Source organism: Paroedura picta, chromosome 2 (genome assembly GCF_049243985.1).
Source record: "Paroedura picta isolate Pp20150507F chromosome 2, Ppicta_v3.0, whole genome shotgun sequence".
NCBI classification, from domain to species: domain Eukaryota; kingdom Metazoa; phylum Chordata; class Lepidosauria; order Squamata; family Gekkonidae; genus Paroedura; species Paroedura picta.
Window position 1 is genome coordinate 53,289,566 of NC_135370.1, and position 22,904 is coordinate 53,312,469.

Below are 22,904 nucleotides of genomic sequence, written 5' to 3' on the forward strand. Positions count from 1 at the left end.
ATGGGTGCTCGTATGAAGCCAAATCCTAAAACTGAAGAGACTTTCTGGCCACAGACTTACTGAAGGCCACCTTGTGGCCAGGGGGCTGTGGGATCCTGATGGATAAAGCTGAGTTGCAGCATGGTCCACCTGGCCTGCAGTGGTTTCAGGGGCCTCTGGGTGCTGGACAGATTGACTATGTGATCAAGAGGACCATGCCCCCGTCAAAAACCAACTTGAACAGCTGGTAATTCTCTTTCAAAGGTTGTTGTTATGTATTGTTGCATGATTTTGAGCAGGATCTTACTAGAATAAGAAATGGGGGCTATTGTACAATAATTGGAACAGGTTTTTGAGTCACCCTTTTTTGGTAGTGGGATGAACACAGATCATTTCCAGCAACAATTCATGATCTGAACCACAATTAGCACTTGGATATATTTTGACAGTAAGGACTGAACTGGACCATAGTCAGCTGCATAAGATATAGTCAATTTGGCTCCCATGTAGTTCATTTGGAGACACCAAATATCTCCAGAATTCAGCCTGGCCTGGAGGAAATTCACCTACAATCCCACAGTGGTTATCAGCAATTCCCTGGGTATACAAGGAAGGGCCACAAGAAACAAACACTGGCACATCCTTTCCTGCCCACCCACTCACAATCTGCCTAAGTTAATAAAATTAGCATTTCTGTCAGATGGCTATCTAGCCTCTGCTTAAAAACGTCCAAAGAAGAACTCACCACCTCCCAAGGAAGCCTGTTCCTTTGAGGACAACAGAAAACAATTCTTCTCCATCCTCTATATCAGGGGTAGTCAACCTGTGGTCCTCCAGATGTCCATGGACTACAAATCCCATGAGCCCCTGCCACCATTTGCTGGCAGGGGCTCATGGGATTTGTAGTCCATGGACATCTGGAGGACCACAGGTTGACTGCCCCTGCTCTATATGATAGTCTCTCAAGTATTTGAATCTATTGATTGAAATATCTGAAACCTGACGATAGGCAGGATAGGAACAGTTTACTCCCAACCCATGGAAGGAAGCTTTCATCCACTACCTGCAACTAGCTTTAAAGAAATATATCAGAACATGACTTTTGAAACTGGGAAAAAGACAGATGGGAGCAATGCGCTGACTACTCCATTACTGCAAGTGGGGTTTTCCAATGGAATGCTGCAGCTCCAAAGGTCTCCTCATCAATTGCTCACATGAGCATTTCTTCAGTAACCATGGGGTCTGATGCTCCAGCCATCACCCACTAGAGCCCAGTTTTGGTTAAATGTCTTCCCTTGGCCTCCGACAGAGAGGAACAGGAGTTGAGTACTGCCCTATTCCACTCCTTCTAAGCTAGAAACCCAGGCTGATTTATTCCAACCAGGCTTCAACAACCCAGTCTTTTGAAGGTCCTAGCCAGGCCTGGGGCATACCCTGGAGCCTCCCACAACCCAGAAGTCCTATGAGTATGTAGCCAAACCTCAAAAGGATTCATAGCACCTTACAAGCAATTTCTGCCCTGTTACTCCCGTTCTCTGCCCCCATGATGGAGTATTCCAACACCCAGTCATCAGATCTTACTAGAATGTTAAAAAGTCAGCAGTCAGGGGCTTAAAGAATCAGCTGTTTTTCATCAGCTGGCTGAAGTGTGAATCTTAACAAGTTTCACATGTCACCACAGTGAGTCTGGTGGGGTTAATAATGTAGAATGATAAGGCTAGTATCATCACTACCACCCCGACAGTAACCCGGCATTTCCCATATCATATAACCTGGCCCAATATCAATGTTTACTCTGGAGTCAATAGAGGAATGACCTGCTTTATTTTGTGGGGATTCTGATACTACCCAGATACTGAAAAGATTTGCTCTGTTCTATACACCAGTGGTCCCCAACCTTTTTATCACCAGGGCCCTTTCAATGCTTGACATTTTTACTGACATTTTTACCTCATGAATCCCTCATTCATGGTTTTGATGGTGCAGCTCATTGGTTTTGCTATAACACAATGAGAACGGAAAGAACAAGACTTTTTCAAAACAAAAGAACATTTCAATTTCAATTCTATGAATACTTTTCTAGGAGTTAGCCCCATGAATAAAATATGACTTATTTCTGAATAGACCTGCTTAGGATTGCTACTTTAGTCCTACAAAATAATGCTAATTTTATCTCATAGTTCTTAAATTACTCAGCTTGAACATAGGAGACCCATTTTCCAACATCCGTGTATACAGAGATCTCCGGTTAATTTGACAAGCTGGCGCAGAACTATTTTAAAGCAAAATTACATGCAAATTGCAAAATATGTTTTAACCTGGAAAAATAGTCATTATGGCAGTCCTCTTTTCCTTTGTTCTCGTACGTGATCCTGAACTTAATTATAAGATCTATAGAATATGAAACTTTTAAAACTAGGTAATGATTAATTTTCATCCTGTTGCATTTCAGATCTTTCACACATTCAGTTGAATTTTTTCTTGCCCTTTTCATCTTGGTATAAATATTTTCTAATTATCATCTGTACCGAAATCATGCATACCATTGCTGTATGGTATTAGCTGATGGCTCCCATAAAATGCATGGCAAAATCCTACGTTCCAGTGAAGAATTGCAAGTTTGCATATCTCTAAAATGTGAGTTCCCCAAAAGACCAAGGCAATAGGATTACAATGATATGGGCATATCGCATTTCATTTTTCGTCTACTAATTTCTTTTGCATTTTAACACCAGGGGGAAATCAATCTGTTCACCCCCGTCATCTCTAAAAATGGTCAAGCTGCCTTTAAGCCCAGGAACCAGATTGCTTTTTGTTTTTTGTTTTTTTGACAGGGAAGGGATCTCTAAAAGCATTGTCTTATATAACTATGTTATTTTGGTTGACATTGCAAAAAATTACAATCTGAAATAATTGCTATATCTTCCAAATAACTAGAATGTCATTTCATAGAACAGATTTCACCTATGTCTTAGGTAAAAGGTTTAATTTAACAGGTGAACCAAATTGAGCATGACAGATTCACTCTGTTCCTATAAAGCAAGAATTGTTTGGCCAACTAAGTTCCATGTGATTTACTGCTGATAGGGATGGGAAGACAGAGGATGCACATGTCTTCTTTTAAGACTGATATTTTCTCTCTCTTGTTAGTCTTTTAGATTTAGTTCAACTGGGAATACACCAATTTCTGAACATGTCCCTCCATATTACCCCTTTAGGTCAAAACAAAAGGAGATTGAGTTCAGTTTTCTAACAAGATACAAGTTTTCTGTGCTCAGAGTATGTGAAAGAGAAATGGCCATTACACAGGGAATCTAATCAGGTCTTGGTGAATTCATACAGAACTCCTTTGGAAGCCTCGAAGGCTTTTGTGATGAGGAAAGGTAATTTCATTCACTGAGACTGGCCAGAGAAAAAGTATGAGCAAGCAGCCAAAAGATTTGGAGCCTAAATTAAATCCCAAGAAAAGATCTTACTCAGACCAGACCCTTCTAAGGCTAATGAAGTTGAATTAAAACTGTTCAATCTACAGATAATCAACTATTCTTGCAGAATGCACATAGATCAGTTCTTTTGACCAAACACCAAATTGAGGTGGAGAGGGGTGGGAGTGGGAAATACACAGAATTACTTGTTGCTTTAAAAAAATACAAGGAAATGATTTTTAAAACTTCTCAAGTACTTCAAATAGATTAGATACAGCCCAACATGTCCTGCTGGACTTCTTTATGAGATATAACATTTTACAAGATCAAACAGATTCACTGGTACACTACAACATACATGTCTTAGGAAGAAAGCATAGTTTATGTAGAAAACATGAAACAAAGTCCCATTGGGTAACCACATATATGTTACCCGACAGAGAGAATTTTCAGTTGAAAAATAGCCAGTAGGGAAAGGGTTAAGTAGGCACTCCCTTGCTACTCTTCCACTCATAACTAGTCTCCTGAAACTGCTTTTCATGTTAAAAAAAACCTGCCCATTTTATTTACCGCATTCCTTCAAATATTAAAAGAGTTGCCCTTGGATATTTGCCATTCTCATGGAGAATCCGGAAAAAGAACCCTGCAGGTCTGTGGTGGGCCTAGATTGACCCAATAAATCACAAACCCCAAGACAATGTCCCATTAAACCTAATTAGCCAAAGCCTTTATTTCTAGCCTGCCCCTTCTCAGGGGAAGTTTTAACTTTTGGTTTTCAAACGAGCTAGAGGCACTTGAACTGCTTTCCCCTCTTCATTTGGCAGGGAAAACAGCTCATTTTTTAGTATAGTCAAGGGTACTTTAAGAAGTTGGTGTGAAATTTTGCTATAGTTCATAAGCATTTTAATGTTATCTCACAACATTATGTGGGAAATGAATAGTTTCTCAACTGTCAAGTTCACTGTCCTTTGTGTAGAATCTTGATACAGCTGCTATCCCAAACTGTGGCATCCAAATAGCTGGATCCTGCCCTTTATTAGCTAGTTAAGTGACTGCTGTTAGAGCCCAGCTGTCTCTTTGCCTTCTCCTCATGCAGTCCTTTAAAGAAACAATTGCTGCTTATTAGAACTAGGACCAAATCTGTGAAAAAAAACTGTATTGCTGATTTGTTCTTCAATGCTACCACCAAACTTTTCCGCTCATTCCACTGGCCACGATGTGAATTGATGGTCCATACAAACCCCCTTTGTTATGGTCTTGAACCGAATGCTCTTAGTCTCAATTCAGTTGTTTCATCTCTGGTGCAAATGTGTGTGTTAGGATTGCCAGCTTTGTCATGGGACATTCCAGGTGATATGGCGGTAGTGTGAGGAGAAGATGAAGTTGAAGGAGGAAGCTAAGGAAGGCAGTGATACCATAGATTCCAACCACAGAAGCTATCCTTTCTTCGTGTGTGTGTGCATGTATGCGCAGAATATCTAAAACAGAGAGCCTATGGGAGGGTGGAGGGAGGGGGATATGTGCCTACATAGAAGACCAAATGGAACCCTGTTTTCATCTTTGTAGCTTCAGTGCAAGCTCACTTACCCCGCAGATAATCTGGTGAGCCGGGTTTGATTATGCGCTCCCCCACATACAGTCGGGTGACCTTGGGCTCACCACAGCACTGATAAAGCTGTTCTGATCGAGCAGGAATATCAGGGCTCTCTCAGACTCACCTCACAGGGTGTCTGTTGTGGGGAGAGGAAAGGGAAGGTGAATGTACGCCGCCTTGAGACTACTTCTGGTAGAGAAAAGCAGCATATAAGAACCAACTCTTTTTCTTCTTCAGCTGTGAGATGCCACTGAAGAAATATTGACAGCTGTCAGAAAAACAAACGTTCTCAAGAAATGTGGAGGAAAGTGAGCAGAAAGGTAATCCTTCCTCCACAGAGCAAAGGAAAGAACTGAGAGGAGTGTTCCTCCTCCTCCTTTGGCCACATGCTGTTTTTGACAGCAAAGAGACGGTACACAGATGAGAGCAGGCTGCCAGTCCTCATGCACTGGAAAGCATTAGATCTTCCATAACCTCAGCTGGCCTTCGCATGAGCAGTGTCAATGTTGGACACCACAGAAGCTATGACAGGCCAAATATGATATAGTGCAAGTCCAGGGTGTGCAGTGCCTTGGTCTAGCTTTGAGTCTAAATCTGCTCCCTCAGGCAGACATCAGCAATAATACTTACGGCTGACAGGCAAAAAAGGAACTATGATTCTACATTATAGACAGACCCATGAGTCTTTATACCAGAGTGGAAGACTGACAAACTCTTCACCTACGGCTAGTCAGATCAGGTCTAGCAGACCTCCCACCCCCCTATGTCCTGCTGCTGCCTGGTGCAGAGATCTGAAGGACTGGTAGATAATTGTGGTAATGCATGATGTCAATTATGTACTTGGAAGAGGTGTTGCAATATACCTGCCAAAGCTAGTGTGGTATAGTGGATAAAGTGGCGAATTAGTATCCTGAGTGAACTGGGTTGAAATTCCGCTTCAACCATGGAAACCCGTTGGCTGACCTTGCGCCCATCACAAACCTTGGTTTATTTCATAAAGTTATTGTTGTGATAAAAAGTAGGATGGGGAAACCGTATTATAAAAGCTGCTTCAAGTCCCAGCTGGGGGAGAAGAATGAGACATGAGAAGAATGAGACATAGATTAATAGATAGTCATCTGACAGAAATGCTGATTTTATGAACTTAGGCATATTGTGAGTGGACAGGAAAAGATGTGTTGTGTCTTGTGGTCCTTCCTTGCATACCCAGGGAATTTCTAATCTAGGGTTGTGCGCTTCGGCCACCAAAGCGGCCGTTCCAGCCCAAAGCAGCCAGTGCCGCGGTGCAGGGGGGAAGGGTGGTGCCGGTGGCTTCTCTTATAATTCTGGCAAGCCTGATGGAGAGGGGTAGGTCAACAGGCATGATGCTTGGACCCCATGGGCAGGCCTGCTGGAGGGGTTTCCCCCCTTCCATATTAAGTAATCAATGGGATATAGGAAGGGAGGGGAGCGGGCCATTGGATCCGTGCCAGGAGTATGGTTACCTTCACTCATGTGTGTGTAAACCAATAAATGCTGTGGCCTTTACCAAATTCAAGTTGGTGTTTGTGTCTTTGATGTGACGGGCAAGTCCCTCCCCTACCCGACAACTACAAATGTGTGCACACATGCAAAAATTCCAGGGGGTGACAGCTGAGAGATGGCAGTTCTACCAATGTTACATATAAGCTAAAGATATACTAAGAGGGTAAAAACTTGCTTTGGTAGTCACTGTGCAACTGAGAAAGAAAATATTTTTTTCCTTTGGCAGCCAAGAAGTCATTTCAAGTTATTCTGAGCTTTTTCAAAGCTGCATCCTAGTGTATATGCATAGGCATGTCCTTTTTTGTTTTGTTTTTCCTTTAAAGATTTTTTTGTCTATAGGCATCCTACGAACATATGACAAACTTCTTTTTATTTTAAAACCTTACCTGCTGGTAAGCATGCACTAACTTATGGCTTTGTAAATGCTTTAATTCTAAATACAAGTCTATGTACCGCTCCACTTTAATCCTCTGCTGAAGCTTATCTATTATTCTCTTGACTGTGTTACATATATTTATAACCCTTTCATCTTTTAAAATTGTATTTTTTGAAAGAATTCTGCTTAGGAATAGTTCCCCATCCAAAAAAATCAACTTTAAAAAACCCATCGTGCTGCCTGTATTTTTCATATATAATAGTAAATATGCAATTTTACCCCTACACATCAAGACAAGGCTTACAAGGACAAATGGACATTCCAGTGCAGGAAACCAATGTTATTATAGAGTGTACTAGTGAGATAGCCCGCTGCAGCAATAAATGCAGCTAGTGAGACAAGGGGGGGGGGAGAGCAAGCTATGTTGAAGCATGGAGCAGCCGATCTTACCATCACCCACCTCCCCCTCCCAAGGTGGATTGGCGAGCATGTGTCACCCTTGGGGCTGGCAGGTCCAAGGCCGGCTGCCACCGCCGCCTTGTCCCCAACCTGTGAGGCAGCATAGCAATGGCCGTAACCTTCTCCACACTGGTGTCAGTGGTTTCCCGCATGTCAATCCACTGATGACGACAACCCCACACTGCTGTTGGCTCTGCTGTGCTCTGAGCGCCACCACCTCATCCTTTTGATGGTCTTCAGCATGGCCACCTCCTTGTCGGCACCTCCACTGCCACCACCTCCTCACTGGCTCTGCTGCCAGCTCCTCCGGCCCACTACTGGCAGCAGCCAAGTGGAGTGGTGGGGCACTGCCGGTGCATCAGCCACGGCAGTGCAGCTTGTGTGGTGCTTTGGCTTTGGAGAGGCTCGTGGCTGGCTAGGGAGGGCGTTTCCTCCAGGGGCCAGCCCAATCAGGGAGTGGGCAGCTTTACTGGCCGTGCTCTGATTTGCCAGCTGAGCGTGTCTGTCTGCCAGGAACCCAAGCCCAGGCACTCTCAGGGCCCTGGACATGCTCCACCAACCTGCCCTTTCCCTAATTATCATAGGGCCACAATGGTTAGAATATATGTGCATATGTGTGTTATGTGTTATGAAGTTAGTTCTGATGTACAGCGACCATATGAATTAATAACCTCCTAAACATCCTGTTTAATTCACTGGAAATGACATATTCCTACAAGGTCAACACTGCAACCATAGTCAAACCTGTCTAAGATTAATTATTCCAATGGACTTAAAAGCAGAGCTTTACTTAGGATTAGGGATGGGCACAAACTGATAAAATGTGGTTCATGTCAATTCATGGCTCATGGCCAACTCATGAACTGATTCACAAACTCAACCAAACAAGGAGGTTTGTTCACGAACAGAACCAGTTTGCGTTTGTGGCCCTGCAACTCACCTTGAAAAGGGCCAAAGTCTCTTTTAAACAGATTTGCATAAAACCCAAAAAGCAGCTGAGCAACAGGGAAAACTCAGCTCTCAGGCTCTTATGCAGGCCCTTTAAAGTTCGAATACATTGTACAAAAACCACTGTATGATGGAGGTACTTCTCATTGCTTAGCTGTTTCAGGTTGTCTTGTGCATTCTCTTTAAACTTTAAAGGGGCAGCAGAAGACTGCCCCCAAACAGCTGAGTACTAGGGATGTGCTCCCCACTATTCAGTTGTTTTGGACTGACTTGTGCAGTCTGCTTAAGTTTAAAGAAACTGCAGAAGAAAGCTCCAAAAACAGCTGAGCAGTGAGCCTCTTTAAAGTTTAACGAGAATGCCCAAGACAATCTGAAACAGCTGAGTGGTGAGGAGTTACCTCCCCATCACTCAGCTGTTTTTGCAGCTTTCACAGGGAACTGAAAACCAAACACAGGGATTTAAATGGACTCTGAATCCCTGCATTCTCTTCCATCTATGAACCCCCACATAACACCATGAACTGCTTTAAATTTTCATGGATGTTTGTGATGGTACGCTCAGTAGAGCATATCTCACATTAACAGTCAGAGTGTACAATACAGCAATTTGCTCCAGTTCTTCAGGCAGGCTTTTACACCTGAGCGTTTACATCAGATATTCATAAATTGGCAATAACCACACTGTGAACTATAGAAACTTATTGACAAGGCCAGACTAGTACCCAGGCACTGATAAATTCAATGTATGTACAACAGAGAATGTGACAGAAGATCACTTATCTACAGTTTCCAGTTAGTGAAATTCTAGCATCAGTTACCTACAGCCCACACTGGATAGTGCATGCCTACCTCAGAGGCCTATTCTCATTTCAAGACAGGCCTGTATCTTAGAATGTTTATGCACAAGAAACACATACTGCCTAGCAAAGAAAAAGCCTGAGACTAGGCCCAGAAATCCGTTGGAGAACATTTCCGTCTCCCAGGACGCTGACCTAAAAAAAAAAAAAAGGCACTGACAAGAAGTATGAAAGATTAAGAGGACTGTATTGATATGTTTGTCTTTCACCAACTATGCTGCTGAGTTATCAGCTTTGGAAGACTTTTAATTTATATAAGAAATCACTCCTCGTAGTTGGTGGTATTCTGTTTTCATGTGCTGCTTGCTGAGCATGGAGACGCTGCTTACAGAATCTGGCTCCTAAGACTGCAGAATGGACAGGGCAATGCAGCAGCATTCTATCCTTCCTCTGTCTGGTAAAGAACAATGTTTTGTTTGCCCCTCATGGGTAGATAGAGGCAAAGGCTACTCTTGCTGCGCCCACCAGATGCTTTTCAGTGTCTGACAACTTCCCTCAATAATGTCATTTGGATCAGTAATGCAGAGGAAGATTACAACAACCCAGCAGACACGACACAGAATATAAATGTGCCTGTAATTTCATGGTGTTTTGGTCCTGCTGCCCATTCATCACTGCCGAGTGTTCTGATTCTGTGACAAAACCACCATTCAGCACACTTCTGACAGCTTTGCAATAATCCTGAGTTAAGTTGTAAGTTCTGCTTGCAGTGAGGCACATGAACAAGCACTTCACTGTGAGCTGAGCTCAGTCAAGACTCCCTGAAAGTCCTGAAAATCTGGCCACCATTTCTCCTTGCTCTGCTTTCTTACCCTCTCTGTGCTGGCTTTCCACCAATTTGCCATTCTTTGTCATGCCTCCTCTCAGTCCTGCCTCTGTACATTCTGCTCTTCTGCTCTCTGTGCCTAGCCAAGCCTCCCTCTGTCATCCATCACAGCACACTCCTTCCCTATGTCCCTTTATGTCCCTCTTCAGAACCATTTATCCTGCACTACCATTGCCAGGTTTCACAATGCTTCCTGCTACTAGTTACTGCTTACCCTGAATAATCCTTCCTGTTCCTTTATCTCTCTTCACTTTTACTCCACACAACTTTCTTAGCACTCATGACACTTGGTGTGCGCTCATTTTAGTGCCTTTCTAGCTCTCGTATTATGTGAGTGGAGGAAGTATACCCTATTCATTTTTTTTTCAGACAATGCATGGTTTTATTTTACATGTATTCTCTCCCTATTAATTTGAACAGCATAAAAATCATGCTCAACAGTTTGTATTTCCAGGTTCAGATTTGGAGCCTTAATTTTATTTTTAAAAAAGACCCAACTGTGTTACATTAGCTATCTTCTCAACCTCTACTGGAAGTCAAATATTAGAGGCAGTTTATATTTTAAAGTGTGTGGGTTTAGCAGTTATAAAATTGGGATTTTTCAGAAGCTATCTATATGTAGCTACTTATTGCTGCTCAGTCTATTTACTCTGAAATGCCTCCCTTGAACCTGCTTGGTGTAGTGACTAAGAGCAGAGGCTTCTAATCTGGCAAGCTGGGTTTGATTACCTGCTCCTCCACATGCAGGCAGCTGGGTGACCTTGAGCTCCTCACAGCCCTGTTAGAAGCTGTGCTCATATTGCAATCTCTATCAGAGTTCTGTCAGCCTCACTTACCTCATCGAATGTCTGTTTTTTTGGGGGAAAGGGAAGGTGGACATAAGCCACTTTGAGACTCCCTCAGACAGTGAAAAGCAGGGGACACAAAGCAGCTCTTCTTCTTTCAGTGAGTGGAGATTTTTCCAACTTGTTGTCTGAAAGTGATATTTTAGGCATGAGTATCTCACCAATATCCAATATTTTCCATAAAGACAGTCGCTAAGCAGTCATTTAGTTCTGGCAAGGGCTTCTACTCTTGACGTGTGTTTAATTTTATTGAAGAAAGAGGGGTTAAACAAAAGTCCTTACTTATGGAGATCCATCCTTGGAAGCCCTGGGCACCAACTTACAGGATTGATTTTAATGTCTCTGCCAAATGCTGATGTCCTGTGCTGCAAGAGTAATACTGTTCACACCACTGAATCGTTTACTGAACATGTGGAAGGAGGGGGCAGGAGGCCTGAATGGTTGGTTCCACCCCATTCAAATCTCAAGTATTTATTACATAGTCCAAGACCATCAGAAATAACGTTAGAAAAAAACGTTACATCAGTTAAAAACATACTTTAAAAAACATCATATATACTTGCTGATATTCTTAGCTACATAGCTTCTCTACATCTAAATTTTAACCATTCTTTCTGATGTTTTATTATCAAACTGCCACACTTGGTCACTTGGAATGTAATCTCTTAGTTCTTACCTTCTAAAAATCTACAGTGATAAAAACTTCTAACTTTCCTTGGGATTACTGGGCATAAGGGATCTATGAGAGTTTCTCAGATGTGCTTATACAAGTTACACTTAAATATAACATGTTCCATAGATTAAACCTTCCCATCTTTGTCCATATATAAGTGATCTTAACATGGAATCCTCCTAAATTTGCCCTTCAGTACAGCGGCGGGTAAAGCATCTTGTCTCAAGAGTAAAAGCTCTCCAAAGGTCTGGATTGCCTGAGTTTTGTACGTTCTGTACATTCAGTGGATATGAAAGGGCTTACCTAGTATACACAGGACTGTGCTCCCAATTTTCAGTGAATGGGCAGATATCCAGGGATGAGAGCCAGACAGTGCATGCTTGCTCATCTGTCTCATGTTCAGTGAATACGATTTGAACATGTGAACAAGTTATAGTGATGTTGCTTTGATGTGGGTAAGGTCCCCTCAAATACTGCAGTGCTCAAATGCAGGCATATTAAGTTTTTATACAAATATGCCATTTGATTTCAGGACTTTTCTATTAAAAGTTCCAAAATGTGTTAATCATAGAATCAAAGAGTTGGAAAGGGACCATACAGGCCATCTAGCCCAACCCCCTGCTCAGTGCAGGATCAGCCTAAAGCTGTGGTCCCCAACCTTTATTAGGCTGGGGACTGGCAGGGCATCGGGCCGCGCCCGCGGGGACCGCGCCAGCGCGGGCCACGCCCACACATCGGCCCGCGCCTGCGGGCCACACCCGCGGATCGAGCCGCGCCCACGAGCCGCGCCCGCGGATCGGGCCACACCCGCGGGCCATGCCCGCGGATCGGGCCGCGCAGGCTCGGCCTGGCCCTGATTCCCTCTCCCCGCCCTCCCCGCAGTAAGAAGCTTCCCGGGCCGCAAGCTTGCGGCCTGGGAAGTTTTTTACTGCGGTGGGGGGGCGGGGAGAGGGAGCCGCGGCCCGGCGCCGGGCCGCAGCCCGCAGGTTGGGGACCACTGGCCTAAAGCATCCAAGATAAGAATCTGTCCAGCTGCTGCTTGAAGACCACCAATGAGGAAGAACTCACCACCTCCTTAGGCAGTTGATTCCACTGCTGAACTATTCTGACTGTGGCTTTTTTCCTGAACTGAAGTATATATTATTTGATTGTTACTGATAGGAGAAGAAATCATAGGTGAGTGTTAGTGGGGGAATCTATAAATACTCCATAGTTGCAATGTAGGATTGTAGCAGAGCAAGCAGAAGAGTACTTTTTCTTTAATTTCCTATCATGTTTCTTCAACAGGGTTTCAGCAATTTTTCCATCTTTTCCAGAACTGGAAAAGTTCTGAGCCTTTTTTGCTCAGTGAACATTAATGATTATGGGCCTGGATCCAAAGAACTACAAGCTCAACAAAAGGGTGAGGTAATACAAGGTTTTTAATAAAAGAAGGGTAAAAAAAAAAAGACCATGTACTTCCAAGTAATATTTGGAGTGAAGGTTATCTTTAAAACAATGGCACTATAAACAAATCTAGATGTGCCAAACTATGAATTGCTAAAACCCCCAAAGATTATTTTGTGGCCTATATTTTGTCAGTTATGCCTAGATCAGGACTGCATCTTAATACATCTAAATCAGTCTTATTAAGCATTAAATTATTTTTACTCGTATACTGTACTTTTTACTGGCATACTGTACTGATGCTCTTGAAAGAAAGCCATGGGATGAAAACAATTGATCAAACTGTTTAAAAGACAAAGGGGAGATTTTGGATAAAAATTTAACTGCTCCTTTAAAAGGAGGCTAAAAAGCAAGGAAATGAAATTATAGTCCCAGTTTCTACATTGGAGTGAACCTGTCTGGCCACTGGGTGTCATCCTTGATTCAAATGACAATTAAAGACTTTCCAGGCATAGGATAATGTCTGCAGCTTCGGTAGCAGTTTAATTCTATTCTATTTCATGCAGCAAAGTGTTCTGTATTTAAGTCAGCTATGAAGTGGAATGCTGTGACACAGACAAATTCACTTTTGTCTTACTGCCTTACTTCAGAACCTGGCAAAGTGGCAAACAAAGTGAAACAAACGGACAATAAACTCTGGAGAAAATGGGATTGTAATATTAGCTGCAAATAGTTTGTGGACTGAATTTATGGCTCCAAGTCAATACTAAATAAATACCCGGTTTAACTTTAAAGATTTCACATTCCCCATTGTAATCAATTTTAAACTGCATTTGTTGATATTCACCCCTTGCTCCATTTCCTTCATGTTTCTTCTGTTGTCTTTCCTGCTGTTGATTTGTTACTGTAAGCTTCTTGATGGCAGAAATACGTCTGATTTTCTACGTCTATGTGGAATAACCAGTGATAATACACCACCAACAAAAATCTGACCTTAGCCAATATAGTCCATTATATTGACTGCCTTTTGTACTGAATCAGTACAAAGACATAGTCTTACTATCATCTTATCTTATTATCAATAATTGTGGGAAAGATCCCTCTTTTCTCCACTTGAAATAAGTGTCTCATGTCAGCTTCCCAAAGCATTTTCTTTTTAAAACACCACTCTTTCTACAACTTGCAGGTTTATTCTGCACACCCTTTGTAACACATTGTAAATGCTACTGAAACACAAGATGAACATTTTATGGCTAAAATGTGCTCAATGCACATAACCTTTCCTGGATATGTTTGTGCAGATCAGAAGAGTAAGAATGGCTATTAGAAGGGATGTGCCAGTGTTTTTCTCTTGTGGCCCTTCCTTGCATACCCAGGAAATTACTGGTTACCACTGTGGGATGCTGGGTGAATTCTGTCCAGGCCAAGCTGAATTCTGGAGATTTTTGGTGGTGGGGGGGTTATTTGGGCATGAAATTGGGGTCACTGTTGGTAGGCAGGTGGTTGTGAGTTCCTGCATCGTGCAGGGGGTTGGACTAGATGACTCTGGAAGACCCTTCCAACTCTATGATTCTATTCTATGATTCTAAGGCTATGTCATGCAAAAAACATTGCTGAGTTTCTACAGAAATGGTCAGAGAAGGCAGGATGGAAAAACACCACCTTGCCTTTGATTTCGGTGTCTTTGCTGCTATTCTCTTCTACACTATTTTTTTTACCTCAGGCTCATAGTCCTCCCCCCTAGCAATCTCCTTTCTATTTCACTGCATGCACCCACTTGCCTCCACCCCCAACTGAACAGCCTTCACTTCCTCGCCTCAGTTGCTTGCAGGCTGGATAAGAAGATACCTGGAGGACCAAGCACGCAAAGGGCAGAGTCTTCACCTTTTTCTCAGAGAGACATCAAACATACTCAAGAATAGATATATGCTGGATAGCCAAAAGTCTGACAATGAATCTAGAAAAAGCAGAGATTCAGCTGAAGAAATTTGCAGACCATAATCTCATAGAAATAGTCCAGCAAAGGAATAGAAAAATCAGGAAGAAGATGGAGACTAGCTGATGTGCTTTTACTGCAAGAAATTATGGTAAATAAGTGTTAAAAAGTCTGGAAGAATTTTTAAAAATAAAGAATACAGAAGGATGTCCTCAGGCACAATTTGGGAAGTAAGCAAAGCTTTTATCAGAGGAATTCTACCAGCAGCTACCACTATTTTTGTTATATTGTCTACCTGTAAATATCAATAGCAAATATGCAGCTCATCAAGCCAACTTACTTGAGAAACAGATCAATGACAAAACTTGAGGAGAGACGGAGCTTGTACTATGCAATTTAGAACAAGAGATAAATTTAGAACAAGAAACAGTTCAAAAACATACATAAATATAATACTGAATATGCAGAAGTGATAAATCTAATAATGCAGTTGCAAAACAGATTAGTTATGAAATTTGAAACCTAAAATGTTGAATATAAATGTACCCCAAAAGACATATGGACTATTGTATTTTATAGTCAATGTCTTAAAAATTATAATGAAGGGGATGCTGGGGAGAAATATTCTTTGTTTTTTATACAGCTACATATAATTATCCTGGATATTTGTAGCTATATAATCCCTCTTTTCCTTTCTGCAACCCCTATATACTATTGCTGATTTCTAAAATAAAAAAATGAGAAAAGAACCCTGTTTCTCCTCCCCCATTCCCCAGTTATCTGAAACCTTGTTAAGTGGTGAGAAAAGAAGGAAGAAGGAAATAAGCAGATGACTCATCTGGTGAGGGAAGATAGTTAGTACTGAGCCATTATGGGTGGTGTTGAAAGTTGATTGAGCATTGTGCTATCAGTCTGACAACTCTTCTTTTAAATGGTTGGAAGGAGAGCCTAGGTTGGCTCCCAGAGGCATCCCTCATAACCGCATAGAATTAAAAATTATATTGTTGACATCTCTGTATTAAGAAAATGAAGTCTGAACAAAACAAATATGGGATATTCTGGGACAAAGAGTTTCATCCTGACTCTAGTGTATCACAAGGCTGTCATATACTCCCCTGCCCAACACATCTGCATTAATGAACCAACTAGACAAGTTATTCTTAATCTTTCCTTCCTGCCAGCAATCTCCTCATGTCCCTTTCGATACCGTGGGTCTATTCACATACACAAACATTCAGCTACACCATTTCATAACTATTTGACAACAGACATTGTCTTCTCCTGGGAAACTTCCAGTCTTCAGGAAGTTATCCCATCAAGCCATTGCTTGGGCTTCCAGCATGGAGTACTTGGCCTTAGGCTATACTATAAAAATAGCCTTTTAGCCTCATTCTGTGGTGTTCAGGAATCAGGGCACTTGTTCTGCTTACTGGCTCTAGTTGTCATCCCTTCAGTACTGTGCTGCTGGTAATGTGACAGTCCCCACCCATTCTCATCTCTTTTGGAATAGGTAAATAGCACCCAACTCTACTCTGAATCTCCAGTTTTTCTCTATTTTATTTCTTAGGAACTTGTCTGTTTTGCTCTTGTGTGTGTTTTGAGTGTGCCATAATATTTTCCCCACATAAATCTCCTTGAGTGGAAGTTAAGTTGTCTTCTTTATTTCAAGCCTTTATTTAAAAGGCTTTCTACTTGGAAAAAGGACCCCCAAAATCATTGCTAAAAAGTTCCTACAGTTACCAACCACTTGCTAATATATTCAATAAATATAATTCCCCATAATTCCCTTTGAAGAATCCATTTCAGGGAACAATTAGGCTCTGCTTTCAATGGCTTGAGGATTTCTAGAATGGAAGAATATGTTTTCTGAAATTCACTGCCATCACCACCTGCCAGCAGCCATAAAACATAATTTATGGAGTTCCTCTTGGCATCACAGAATTATGACACATCACTAGCATACTGGACATTATAACACTGCAGAGGTATTACTAGCAGGTGAGGGTCTTTTTAGTCGACAGGATTACTCACTTTTGAAGAGATTAGGGGTTATATAGGCAGAACAGTGCATATTTCTTTGTTTTATGCTATATATACCAAGCCATCATTCCTACTATGAATACTAAGGAAGCATGATGCTTGGATATTTCTACATTTAAAAAAATTGAAGTGCTAACCTTAAAAAATAAAAAACCCAATAAATATTACTTGAGAGAATGGTGGGAAGCATTTCTAAAGTCAACAAGACTCAACTGTCAGAGACTGCTAACCTTTTAAACTGCAGATTATACTCAGGTCTCCACGTTCTATGATAGAAATCACAAGAAAAATTATATACCAGTCATGTTGCCTTGCTTCTTGTGGTATATAACTCTTTAAAAGATCCAGAGACAGAGTAAGGCTGTTCCTAGAATTTAAAGAACCGTCCAACTTCTAGGCATTTATCTCTTGCAAATCAGAATCTGTGCTACTAAGTACTGTGCTATTAAGTACTGTAATGAGTCCTCAGTTGAAATTGCCCAAGAAGACTCCAAAATTAATCAGAATTATTGTGTCTAGACTGTTGTGAATAATATTATTAGCCGTCTAGACAGATTACTTGCATCTAATGCAATAGTGCTTGTACTGTAATATCTATTTTGTCTGAAATCTGATTTAGTTTTCTTTACTCTGATATAAAAATAACAGGTTACAGTTTCTTAAAGCATTACATGTGTTAAGATATATTTAAAAACTTATTCTTAAAGTATATGGGAACTATATATATTTAAAAGTATTTCTTGTTTTTATGCAGCAAACCACCCATCCAACAGCAACTTCATTTTAACAGACGCTTTTAGAACACAGCCCTTTGCTGTATACAAGAGGGTATAATTTTAATGAAAATATAGCTCTATTAAGGAGCTATTAGGTAGAGAACTGAATTTTTCTTTGATTTTTCTTCACTAGAGACAACATCTCTAAGCAAGGTCCTTGATGAACTGATGCATATGTGTGTATTGATCATACACTGCAAAAAAATTGTCCTGACAGTCTGACTATCACAAGGTATTATTATTGTTATTGTTATTATTGTTATTATTATTGTTGTTGTTATTATTATTATTATTATTTCGATTTATTTCCCGCCACTCCCAAATGGCTCGTAGCGGGTTACAGTGTCTTAAAACCCCATTAAAACCCCCATTAAAAGACTTCAAAATGTCACAACATGGCGGCACAATAATGGGCCATTTCGCACGGCTTCAAAATAGCACAATGGTTGCTAATTGAAAACGCTACTAATTTGCCTTAACGCACGATGTCGCAGACAATCTGCAACACTCCTGAAACCAATCAGCAAAAAGCGCTTCGTTGTAGCGCTTTCAGGGGAATCCAGAAAAGTGGATTCACCCTCCGGATAGCGATACACTCCTGCAACCAATCTGCAACACTAGCGCTAAAGACCTGTGCGTTACCATTGTTGCGGGTTCTTCAAAGTCCCTCCTCCTGAGCCTGTCCTCCAAACTTCCGGCAAAGCGATCGCCATTTTTTTTTCTCCGAGCGAGCGGGGATAAACGCACCAGCGAGCCTCTTTCTGTTTAGAGGCTTCCCTGGCTTCAGTCCTTCACCTTTAGTCACTAAGCACAAACCACATAAAAGCCCGTTTGCTGAAATAAAGTCCCTTTATTTTTTATTTATTTTTTACACATTAATTCAGCCGAAAATCGGGCCCGTGAGAGGGGGGGGATTTTTTTTTTATCACTCGAGGCAGCGTGCCAACGATCATACAATCAAACGACAGCTCACATTAGGCAGCTGGATGGGTCTCTCCGTTGCAACGAATCTACCTAGATTCGTTGCTATGGGTCTGTTTTTTTTTTTTTAAACCTTTCTTAAAGGGAAAGGGGCTGTTTGGGAGCATGCTAACGGCTGCCCATTGGCTGCTTGACGGCCAGGGGCGGGACGAGCTTGGCAATAGCGCTTCCTTTCTAGCGATTTCTGCCGAGACCGGAAGCCTGTGGGAAACGCTAAAAAGCGCAACTGATTCCACTACAAAGGCAGGTATGCATAACGACGAATTCCACTATTTTAAATGGCGATTTTTCATTCCGCAAACAATTTGCAACAAAGATCCCCGTGCGAAAAGGCCCAATAAGATCCCCTTCCTACCCCCCTTCCTAAAAAAGGGGGTGGTGGAGGAGAAGGAGGTCAACGATGTTCAAGAAGAAGCCCGGGGGAGAGCAGTCGATGTACCCCAGCAGTATGTGGGACAAATACTTGCTCTTGAGCAACTTGGTCAGGGCCCCCTCCCTGCCTTGCAAACACACACACACACAGAAATATACAGATATTCCCTTCCCTTTTCTTCCCCCATTTCCCCCTTACCTGCTGGTTCCCCAACCTCCTCCTTCTTCCTCCCCCCTCCCTCATTTGCAAACACACACAGAGAGACTCCCTCACCTTCCCTCCTCCCATTTTCCCCTTTACCTGTTGTTTTCCCTCCCTGCCAGCAAGCATGTTCATGTGCACACAAACACACCTGCTCCTCCACTGCTGCCTCAGCACCTGCGTGTTGCACAGCAGCTGCCTAGGCCTCAGGGGCTGGCGCAGTCACTGGCTGGGCTCTCATCTTCTGGCACGCTTCGTAGGTGGGACGACTGACATTTCCATTTGACAAAGCACACCAGAAGATGTTTCCCACATCAACAAGCACTCTTAATGTGGCTTAATTATGCTAATCAGTATTATAATTGTAATGTAGCATTTTCAAGTTGTGAACAGTAGCAAAGATAGTCCATTATTAAACCCCAACATATTGCACTTTGTTTTTTTAGTTCTATTTGGATACAGTCCCCCCCCCCCCGTTTAGCTACATGTAGTCCTTACCTAAGCTTTTCTAAGAAGGGATAACAGCACTCTAACCATTCTACCTCAACACACACAAAGTTATTTCTTCAACAAGTACATGCAGGCAAGACACAATGCTATTTATTTACTTTATCAACATGCACAATTTATATGCTGTTTTTCTGCCCTTACACGGCCCACCATGTAATGGCAGAAGTATCATACAAAGGCTATCATGCAGTTTTACTGTGACGGGCACCTAGGTTATGGATCATCTCAGTAAGGCAGGCCTAAATAAAGCAATAAAAAGTATTCAAAAAGTACAATTGAGTTGTGAGTAGCTAGTTAAAAAGGCACTGAGATACAATCTAGTATATTCTTTCTCAACTTTTTTACCATTGAAAAACCTCTGAAACATTCTTCAGGCTTTGAGAGACCCCTGGAAGTGGTACAGGATATGGTTGGGAAACATAGCTGTGTATGTGCCTACTCAGGACCCCTCCCTTTCTCCTCCAGGCCCATCATTCGCAAGTTGAGGTAGGTGGGTTTACGTGACCTGATAAATTCTTAACTAATTTAAAAATTATATTAGAATTAATTCCCACATATTTGGGGAACCTCTCCAGGGCTCTCAAGAAACACCATGGTTTCACAAAAGCCTGGTCTGGTATCTTTCCTCACTAACCTGCTGTTAGACTGAAAAGCAAAAACATACTCTAGGGCAGTGTTCCCCAACCCCTGGGCCGTGGACCGGTCCCGGTCCGTGGAGGCCTCGGTACCATGCCGCGGCGGGGGGAGGGAGGCATGGGCGCGCCAACTTGCCCCCCCCGCAGTGCAGGGAATTCAAATAATATACTTTAAATTTGTTTTTCTTTTTAATGTGATGATATCTTTTTGTATTTTGATGTATTAATGGCCACAGTTAATATGTTATAAACTGACATAGAGGTGATGGAGTGTGTAATACAGAATATGTAGTAGCAACAAAAATTAATAATGTAGTGGTCTGTAGTCTAGATCTGTTTAGCCTGGAGAGGACATAGCTGAGAGGGGATCTGATAACCATCTTCAAGTATTTAAAAGGCTGCCACATAGAGGATGGAGCAGAGTTGTTCTCTCTTGTCCCAGAGAGACGGACAATAACCAATGGGATGAAATTAATTCAAAAGAAATTCCGTCTAAGCATCCGGAAGAAGTTCCTGACAGAGTTGTTTTTCAGTGGAACAGGCTTCCTCAGGAGGTGGTGGGTTCTCCATCATTGGAAATTTTTAAACAGAGGCTGGATAGCCATCTGACAGAGAGGCTGATTCTGTGAAGGTTCAAGGGGGTGGCAGGTTAGAGTGGATGAGCAACAGAGTTGTGAGTGTCCTGCATAGTGCAGGGAGTTGGACTAGATGACTCAGGAGGTCCCTTCCAACTCTACATTTCTATGATTCTAGTGGTAAAAAAAACTATATATAATATTTGGAAGATGGAATATCTGAAGATGGGATTATGATGGGGAGGATGTTGTGGTGAATTTTTGCTTGTCTGTTTTATATATATAAAATGTCCAGTATTTTTTAAAGAATATGATATGATTTTCTATTTTACTACTTTTATATTTCTTTCTTTTAAAAATAAAATATCAAAAAAATCTGTTATTTTTTTTAAATACTGCTATTTTGACAAAGTTAACAGTGAATAAGATCTTGCTATTAACTTTTCTGGCTTTGGTATTTCTACTTAATTCATTAATTCCACCTTTCTTTAAAACAACATTTGTAAAAACAAACTAATAAAAAACTTTTCAGTATCAGACTTGATCTTTCAGGAAAAAAATAAAACATACTTACACAGGTTCTACAGTCTGAGAATGTTTCTCATGTATGTAGGCACCAGCTAGACCACCTGCTCCTGAGTTTAGATACTGTAAAGTAGAAATGAACATTTAAATACATAGATTTTATTATGTACGCAAGCATTATGTGTCCTCATTCTGTGTAGCCAGACAGACTATGATGCTTCATTTTTTACCCTACATAAATATGTGCAATACTGAGAAAGTATTTTTAGTTCCAAATAAGTGGAACTCTTCTCAACAGCAGAACCTTTAACACCATTTGGAGATAATTAACTTCATGTAAACTAGTTAATGGAAACATTTTCCCTTCTTTAGATTTATGGGGCTATAACATAATTCAGTTTCTGACCTGAGTCTGCCATGTTACACTATCTCTTACTCAGGTACAGACTGTGCACAAATACTGAAGTCCAATTAGAACCATTGCAGTCCATGGCTGTCCTAATCAGCTGTAACACAAGCCAGTGGTCACTTTAAATGCAGCCAGACCCCCTCCCCCACATTATTATTCTAGGGTTCTATGACAGCCCCACAGGGCTGCCATAGTCAGCTGTAATGTTTCTAGCCTTGGTGGAAGCATATAAAGTCAGTTGGTTCCCTGTCCCTCCATTACAGCTGCTCGTGACAGTCCCATGGAGATATCATTATCTGTGGTGACATAGAGGACAATCTCTTTAAATGTTCCCTGCAAGCCTGCCAAGGCAGCCAGGGATTGTTTGAACAAGTGGTACCCACATATTATAGCTGATCATGACAGCTCCACTGGGCTGACTTGAACAGCTATAACATGCAGAATGGTTTCTTTAAATGCTCCCTACCAGCATGCAAAGCAGGAGAAACGTTTAAAGGGACAGCCCCACAATATAGCTGTAATGGGGCAGCATGCTCCCTTTAAATACCCCCGCCTTTGCAGGTAATGCTTTGCCTGTGAAGTGGGGGGGGGGGGTAAACATCTTGAACATTCAAAAGTCTCCAGGTGTGGATGTGAGTTGGGTTCTTGAAACATTCAGCATGCCATCAGAAATATGCACACTCAATTGTATTTTATAGATAGTGTAACACAACAATCCCCAACCTCCGGTCCGGGGACCGGTACCAGTCTGGATCAGTCAGTACCGGGCCGCAGCTCCTCCTCGTTCTACTCCCTGGCTGCTGCCTCGGGGGCTGCCCTGCCACTCTGCCGCCGGCTCACCTTTGGTGCTCTCCGGCTGCCGCAATTGGCTGGGGCTCCCCCTTGGCGTGGCACTGCGCAACTGCTTCTGGCAGCACCCCCCCAGTGGGGGGTGGGAAGTCAGGGGCACTGGCGGGAAACCAAGTGGAGCAGGAGCTCAGACGGTGGTGGTAGACTACCCCCCCCCCCCGGGCCTCAGTAAAATTGTCAAGCGTTGACCGGTCCCTGGTGA

The 22,904-nt window shown here is 42.1% G+C and overlaps 1 protein-coding gene and 1 long non-coding RNA gene across 15 annotated transcripts in view; one reads left to right on the forward strand and one right to left on the reverse strand.

Moving 5' to 3' along the window:
- KYNU (kynureninase) overlaps positions 1 to 22,904 on the reverse strand; it is a 138,623-nt gene that overhangs the window by 23,058 nt on the left and 92,661 nt on the right. For 13 of the 14 annotated variants that reach the window (XR_013228120.1, XR_013228121.1, XM_077320163.1 and 10 more), the window contains one exon: positions 21,494 to 21,567. Coding sequence is in view for 12 of the 14 variants with exons in the window: in XM_077320163.1 (XP_077176278.1) it covers positions 21,494 to 21,567 (74 nt within the window). In the remaining 2 variants the exon portion in view is untranslated. Of the gene's footprint in view, positions 1 to 15,168; positions 15,216 to 21,493; positions 21,568 to 22,904 lie in introns of all 14 variants that reach the window. The other variant, XM_077320168.1, reaches the window with a different exon arrangement.
- LOC143829379 (uncharacterized) overlaps positions 17,455 to 22,904 on the forward strand; it is a 33,305-nt gene continuing 27,855 nt past the window's right edge. Inside the window, exon 1 of the long non-coding RNA XR_013228122.1 lies at positions 17,455 to 17,876. This is a non-coding gene — a long non-coding RNA (uncharacterized LOC143829379). The remainder of the gene's footprint in view (positions 17,877 to 22,904) is intronic.